Source organism: Pteropus medius, unplaced genomic scaffold (genome assembly GCF_902729225.1).
Source record: "Pteropus medius unplaced genomic scaffold, Ma_sr-lr_union100, whole genome shotgun sequence".
In the NCBI taxonomy this organism is placed as follows: Eukaryota; Metazoa; Chordata; class Mammalia; order Chiroptera; family Pteropodidae; genus Pteropus; species Pteropus medius.
In genome coordinates this window covers 18,168,086-18,175,272 of record NW_024349802.1, presented here as the reverse complement: position 1 = coordinate 18,175,272, position 7,187 = coordinate 18,168,086, and the positions used below count along the sequence as shown (strand labels likewise).

The 7,187-nt window shown below is 45.3% G+C and overlaps 1 protein-coding gene across 3 annotated transcripts; it reads left to right on the top strand.

Annotated features, from left to right (window-relative positions):
- The first annotated feature begins 843 nt into the window (after nucleotides 1-843).
- Nucleotides 844-5,505, top strand: RPS14 (ribosomal protein S14). Of its 3 annotated transcripts, none has more exons than XM_039836554.1 (5): nucleotides 844-1,041; nucleotides 2,223-2,373; nucleotides 3,008-3,169; nucleotides 4,190-4,266; nucleotides 5,384-5,505. In XM_039836554.1, the coding sequence occupies exons 2-5, from the start codon at nucleotides 2,225-2,227 to the stop codon at nucleotides 5,449-5,451; spliced, it is 456 nt and encodes a 151-aa protein (XP_039692488.1). In that variant the 5' UTR covers nucleotides 844-1,041; nucleotides 2,223-2,224; the 3' UTR covers nucleotides 5,452-5,505. The 3 variants fall into 3 exon arrangements, with proteins under 3 accessions (XP_039692488.1, XP_039692490.1, XP_039692489.1); XM_039836556.1 differs by lacking the exon at nucleotides 844-1,041 and adding an exon at nucleotides 1,130-1,150; XM_039836555.1 differs by lacking the exon at nucleotides 844-1,041 and adding an exon at nucleotides 1,219-1,336.
- Nucleotides 5,506-7,187: the final 1,682 nt, after the last annotated feature.

Sequence of the window (7,187 nt, the reverse complement as noted above, 5' to 3'; positions counted from 1 at the left end):
TTCTTTTTTCTTTTTTGTTCTCCATTCTACATGTTTCTATTGTATGGGTTTTCTGTAATTAATTACTTTTGTAAAGGGGAAAGGGCACTAGACTTTTTAAAATTTCTTCCCTAAATTAAGCTGAAGTTGTTCAGGGGCACCAATTCCAGTGCACCAAGGACTATATGCTATTCTGCATAATTGCTCATTTTGTTAAAAAAATACATATATCTTCAATATATACAGTCCATTGCATGAGCTTTATATATATGTATAGGTGCATATATGTATAACTATACATATATACACACACAAATATATATATATATAACCTACTTCTTCCTTTCCCCATATCTCCATCTATACATTCTCCCAATCTTTCAAAGTCCTTCAATGTTGTTATTAGAGGGACATATGGAAGTAGCTATTGCACATATAGGCTTTGAAGTCAGAATTCCAAATTGGGCCACAAATGTGTGATCTCAGTTAAAATTCCTTATCTGTAAATGGGAAATCAAAACAGTACATTTTTGATCATGCTGTGAGGATTAAATGAAGCAACGCATATAAATCATTTAGCCCGGGTTGGTATATAATAACAAGTATTGAATAATTGATTCTCATTTTGCCCAGTGCATGGTAGGCCAAACGCTAATGACGTTTGTTGTTGTTGTTCTTCCCCTCCGCGCCACGAGGTGCGCTGCCGTCTCCAGGCTGACCAGGCCTGGGGTCAGAATGGCGGAAGTCCTTCTAGACGCGGAGGCCGCCATCTTAGAACCCAGGCCTACCTCACCCAGGAGACGTATCTGCTTGCTGTAGTCTCAGAGACCAACCGGCTCGCCGCGACACCCAGCCTCTAGCCACCTTTGGCACATCCAAAAAGATAGTAAACTATCTTTTTGAGGAGGAATCTTAATCTCCTTGGAAACGCTAAAGACGGCGTCTTCCGGGAGGCCTCGCCCCGTGACCTGAGACGTACACTTCCAGGGCACGAACGTGACCCGTCGCCCCGCCCTCTCCCACTCTCTCTTTCCGGTGGCGGAGTCTGGAGAAGGCACGCAGGTAGGAGATCTGGGCGAGGACAATCTGGTGGCATCCTGCGGCACAGGGGTCCAGCGGGGCTGGGGGAGCGGGACTGGGGTCTTTCTGCAGAAGCGGAACCAAGTGCTGGGTGAGAAGAGCGCGGCCGGTCGACCCCAGACGCAGGTTTTCGCCCTGTCTCCAGAGGCGGCCGTCTGGCTTCGGGGAGGAGCCTGTGAAGTGGGAGCGAGTGAGGGTCTGGCTTTGAAGGCCTTGGCCCGGCGATACGACCACTGCTGCGTTTAAGCGGCCTTACGGCGTGCTTGGGAAGGAGCAGGTACCCTAGTCTGATGTGGGCTCCCACCTCTATTCTGCCAACTCCGCCAGCTTTTTCCTCGGTGGTAGTAGGCCGGGCGCGTCTAGTCTCTCATTTGTTTTCTCGTCTGGAAAGTAGGAGTAATTGTGCCGATCTCATGGAGTTGTAGTGAGGATTCATAGAAGGAATGCAGGGAAAATGGACCTGCGTTACATGTTCCTTAAATCTGGCTGATTGCTAAGTCGGCACGTTGCACATTCTGGGCGCCCTGGGCAGGCTTCGAAGCCATTGGGGTTAGGGAGTGCACATCAGTGATGACTGAGCACTTGCCCTGGGCCTGTGGGAAGGGCCTGCGACTGGTATTTCCCAATAAGGCACACCTGGGAATCCTGGTCGCGGAGTGTTGGCAGCTGTTGAAGGCCCATGCATGTTTTGCGTACTTCTCCAGATCCCTTGCAGGATATCTGGTCCTGTCCAAAACGTCCACAGAGGTATTTGGTCCATGCCAAAAGGTCCTTGATCGTGGGCCATTCATTACCACTTAGGCTACCTCGGTAAGAAGGATTGTTACATTGGCAGTACAGCCACAGTAGAGTTACTGGATCTATAAAACACGAACGTGTTGTGTCATGTATTGATATTGTAAAACGAAAGGGTAAATAAATGTTATGGGCTCTTTGAACCCAGGGATATTTTCCAAGAGTGGGTTTTATTAACAACTAAATGTCAAGGATCATCCGGCATGGACCAGATGTCTCCATGGACATTTTGGATGGGACCAATGTCTGCTAATCCTTGGGAACAAGCTCCCAGAAAAGGAAAGTTGAGGTTTTCTTTACTCGCCAGGGAATAGAGGTTCTGGAAACCTCTTGTCTGTTAACTTTGGGATTCTTCGATATCCTTTCAGAAATGGCACCTCGCAAGGGGAAGGAAAAGAAGGAAGAACAAGTCATCAGCCTTGGACCTCAGGTGGCTGAAGGAGAAAATGTATTTGGTGTCTGCCACATCTTCGCATCCTTCAATGACACTTTTGTCCATGTCACCGATCTTTCTGGCAAGTGAGTATCTGGGTGGAGAAGTACAGGACCCCACTATGCAAGGGGCTGGGGGGAAGAAATGATCCTGCAACTGGATGGCAGTTTAACAGGTTTTCTTGAAAGAATTAGAAAGTTCCGATGAAGAAATGGGCTTGGGTGTTTAGTCCACAAATACTGTAATTTCCCAGGCACTGGAATTATAAGAAAGACATTCTGTGCCCTTATGGCCGTAACAGTGTGGTTGTCATTGAATCCTTAATCTCTTGGTACTTGTAGAGGCAGTGTTGGACTGGAAGTTAGCCCTGGGTGCAAATTCTAGCTGCCATTAGCAGGTTTTTGTGAATTGTGTGAAGTCACTCAAATTCTGAGTTTTTGTTTCTGCATATATAAAATAAAGATAATAGTATCTATAGAGTAATTGGGAAGATTAAATGAAAAAGTAAATATAAAATATTGATACAGTTTTGCCATCTTGGGTATATGAACCCCACGAAGGCAGAGCCCATGGCAGTCTTGTCAAAGACCAGGATAGATGTTCAATTTGACCTTCATCCTTTGTCATACCTAAGTTGTGGTTCTCTGCTCATTAGGACATGATAGGCGCTCTGAGTCCTTGTTGGATGAGAAAGAAATCATCTTGTGCTTTTGTCCCCAGGGAAACCATCTGCCGTGTGACTGGTGGGATGAAGGTAAAGGCTGACCGAGATGAATCCTCTCCATATGCTGCCATGTTAGCTGCCCAGGATGTGGCCCAGAGGTGCAAGGAGCTGGGCATCACTGCCCTCCACATCAAACTCCGGGCCACAGGAGGAAATAGGTAGGTAAGGCTGGGGCTGGGTGGTAAGATCATTGGGTGCCAGAGCCCCTGGATTTGAGGCTTGGTTTTTCTTTTGTGACTTTGCCTAAGTCTTCTCAGGTACTTAAATAACTAATTGGTTCCTGTGTGCTGCCCCTCTAGCAACTTACTGTGTTTATTAAACACTTACCGCATACCAGGTTTTGTGTTCTAGGTGCTGTTAGAGGGTGATGGAAAAAAAGGAAAAAGTAAAGATAACCTCTACCCTCCTGTGCGGCACCCAGGCTGTTGGAGAGTCAGACTTTTAAACAACATAGAGCAGGGGAGAGTGTTGTTTCGGTTTGTGGGAACTGCTGGGAAGCAAAAATACAGTGTCAGATGGATTGGTGATAGTGTAATTTAAACTGAGACCTAAATGTGTCAGGAGTCAGTGCAGTGAAGGAAGGACAAGGGGAGAGTATTCCAGCCAGAGACAACTGCAAGGAGAAGGTCCTAAGTAGAGAACGAATGTGGCACATCCGAGGGTAAGAGTGGCATGAGGTGTGATCACAGGCAGGAGCGAGGTCCTACTGGGTCACAAAGGACCTGGTAAGGGTTGGATCTGGAGGTGCAGGGCATGATTTAATAGTAATAACCTGATGGGATTGGGGTTTCTTTAAGATGACTACTGTGTAGTTAATAGGCCAGATAGGAAGTTAAACTGGTCCAGTGGAGAGATGGTAGTATCTTGGTCTTGGGTGGGTTGAGCATTTGTAAATGGACAAATGACCAAAGAAGACTTAGAATCACAGCATGTGGCTAGAAGGGGCAGTGTCCCTTAAACAGCTTGAAGGCAGAGCAAGTTACAAACTATGATTCAGGGGCAAAATCTGACCTGCCACTTGTTTTTTAAGAAGTATATGAGAAAACTATAAGTGGACCATGAGTAGCCCACTGAGTCAAATAATTTACTGTTTGGCCCTTTACAGAAAGTTTGCAGATCCCTGAGCTAGCGAGTTGTGAGCCTTTAGAACCCATAATGACTAGACCTTCATTTCCTAGGACCAAGACCCCCGGACCAGGGGCCCAGTCAGCTCTTAGAGCCCTCGCCCGCTCAGGGATGAAGATTGGACGGATTGGTAAGTGCCCCTTCAGTTAATGCTTGGATTTGCTCTGAAGCGTTGACTCCAGAAAGCCTGTGGTGTGCCCAGTGAATATATGGCTGGGGCTGGTGACAATTGGCTTTTGAGTTTGTTAATGGAGGTTGCAAGAGGTACCATGTGACATTAAATCTCTCTGAAAGTCTCTGAACAGTCCTTTCCCCTTGACGTGAATGTCCTTCCCTTCTGCATTGGTACAGCGCCACTTCATTTCTGAACTACCTGACAGTAGCCCATGAAACTAAGAGATGAATTGTCCTTCCTTTACAGTGTTCTCAAGGAGCTTACTGCTGGCATTTTGTGTGGGCTGCCTCCTGCATAATCTTTGCCTACTACATGCAAACCTTGTTTTATTGTGCTTTGCTTTGTTGTGCCATGTGTGTGTGGTTTTTTTTAATTGAGGTGTTTTTTTGTTGTTTTTTAAAGAAAATGCTGTTGGCATGCTTAATACACTACAGTGTAAACAAGACATATAAGCACTGGGAAAACAAAACTTGTGTGACTTGCTTTATTGCAGTGGTTTGGAACCAAATGAGCAATATCAATAGGGCATGCTAGTCATTGTGACAAATAAACGGAGGAGAGCAGCAGCTCCTATGGGGAGAATCACGGCAAGTCCCCTACATTTGTGTAGCCATAAGTGTTAGCCCTTTATTGTTTCTGTGTCCTTGGTGACTGTGGGTACTGATACCTCAGTCTGATGGTCTAGCCCTCTCCTTTTTAAGATTTTTTTTTTCCAGAATATTTTCAGACTTTTGACTTTTTGCAAAGGAGATAGTCTTCAGTTAACACTGTTAATGTGGATTTTTTTCTGCTAGAGGATCTAAGTGAGGTGTCAGAAACCTGGATTTGTTGTCTATGCAAGTTGCATAATCTCTGAGCCTGTTTCCCCTTCTGGAAAGTGAGTTCAAACCACATCAGAAATTTTGAGGAAGCAGCAGATCAGGTAGCTGTGCAACCATCTGTTACATCCTGAGGACTTGTTGGGGGAGCAGAGGGATCCGCTGGCGTGATCCCTACACCACTGGCCTGAGGAGGCCTGGACTCCTTACCATTCAGTTCCAGGCAATGATGTTTTCTCTCTTCCTCCCCACAGAGGATGTCACCCCCATCCCCTCTGACAGCACCCGCAGGAAAGGGGGTCGCCGTGGTCGCCGTCTGTGAACAGGACTCCTCAAATTGTTTTCTGTTAATAAATTGCCTTTGCGTGAGCTCTTTCGACGTGTCTCCTCTCCTTTGTGTAGGGGCTACCTCTCCAGGAAATTTGATTCCTTTCTCCTGTCTGCACTTAACCAGCGTTTGGGACTGATTTGAGGTCACAAGTGCAGTGCTAAACCAGTAGGCATGTAATAGATACATTGCTTCAGAGGATGTATATAACCTGTCATACTGTAACACAATAGGGTTTGATTCTGCCCCTGACATGGGCAGTGGGTGAGCTCACGTTCTGCAAACTGGCTTCCTGGGAGAAAGCGCCTAAGGAGAGGTGAGGTACTGGTGCAGTGGTTGGGTCTTTTGTGGTATTAAGTTAACCTCAGTCATCTAAAGCGGTGGTCTCCAACCTTTTTGGCACCAGGGACCGGTACTTCAATGAGAATCTAATGCCTGATGATCTGAGGTGGAGCTGAGGTGGTGATGCTAGCGCTGGGGAGTGGCTACAAATTGGGGACCCCTGATCTAAAGCACACCAAGGCCTTGGAGACCTTGTTTTGAAAATGGAGATCTTGTTTCCAAGAATGGATCAATCTTTATAGAACCAGAGCGGAGTGGAAACTTCTGAGCCAAGTGTAGCCTGAGCAGGAGAGGAGGCTTCCAGACGTGAGCCATATATACACACATGTGGGTGTAGACTCGCCCCCCATACCTTCTGTGCAAAATTGGTAGCACACTCTATTGCATCTTTTTCTCACTTGGCAGATCTTGGAAATAGTTCCATATCAGTACATAAAGTACATAAAGATTCAGTCACCCCACAAATACACACTGAGCCCTATTTTCATCAGTGATGAAAAAGAAAAGCTTTGCTTTCCAGAAGCTTGTATCCAGCTCTGAGGACCTGGTGGCACCAGATGGTACTGAGTATTCTGCAATACTCAGGGCCCTATGATGGTGAATGATATACCAGCAGGTTACTAGAGGTAGGACAGCAGCATGATATTTTCAAGGTTCATCATAGCATGTGTCAGTATTTCATTCCTTTTTATTGCTGAATGACATCCTATTGATGATACACAGATCACAACTCCTCCCGTTTGGAAGAGCTCTGGAGACACTAGTTCTGGCCATGGCTCCTACAAACTTACCCTATAGTGTCAGACAAACGCACCTTTTTGAATCTCGTTTCTTCATCCTAAAAATGTGATTACAACCCAAAGTATAAAATGAATCCATATTGATAAAAGTGATATTAGGAAATGAAGATGTAAATCTAAAAACTCCAAATAACAAATAGATAATTCCCTCTTCCAGTAAATGGAAATTAATATTCCCTCTCCTTTTGTTGAGAGCTGGTTTTAGCAGCTCACTTTCCAAATAGAACGTGGAAGAGGGAAATGCTAACTTTGCTCTGGAGACTTGAACCAAATTGTTAAGGTTGGTATCACTTGTGATAAAACATGTTGATAATCATGTACCATGACAATGAGAACACCTCTGCAATACTCTTTCTGAAAACAACCCAATTAGAGGACATTCTACAAAATAAGTGCTTAATTGTCAAGTCATGAAAAACAAGGACAGAGAGGCCCACAGGAGCTTAAGGAGACAGACACACAGTGCAATGGATCCTGGACCAGAAAGGACGTTCATGTAAAAATCCAAGTGAAGTCTGGAGGCTAATTAGTGGTTTCTTAGTTTTGACAAGTGTCTCATGGTAATGTAAGAGTTAATATGAGAGGAAA

Excerpts from the sequence above, each read along its gene's own strand:
- RPS14 (XM_039836554.1), top strand. The coding sequence starts at position 2,225 with ATGGCACCTCGCAAGGGGAAGGAAAAGAAGGAAGAACAAGTCATCAGC. Across the intron at positions 2,374-3,007 it reads GTCACCGATCTTTCTGGCAA|GGAAACCATCTGCCGTGTGA; the intron begins GTGAGTATCTGG and ends TTTTGTCCCCAG. Across the intron at positions 3,170-4,189 it reads CGGGCCACAGGAGGAAATAG|GACCAAGACCCCCGGACCAG; the intron begins GTAGGTAAGGCT and ends TTCATTTCCTAG.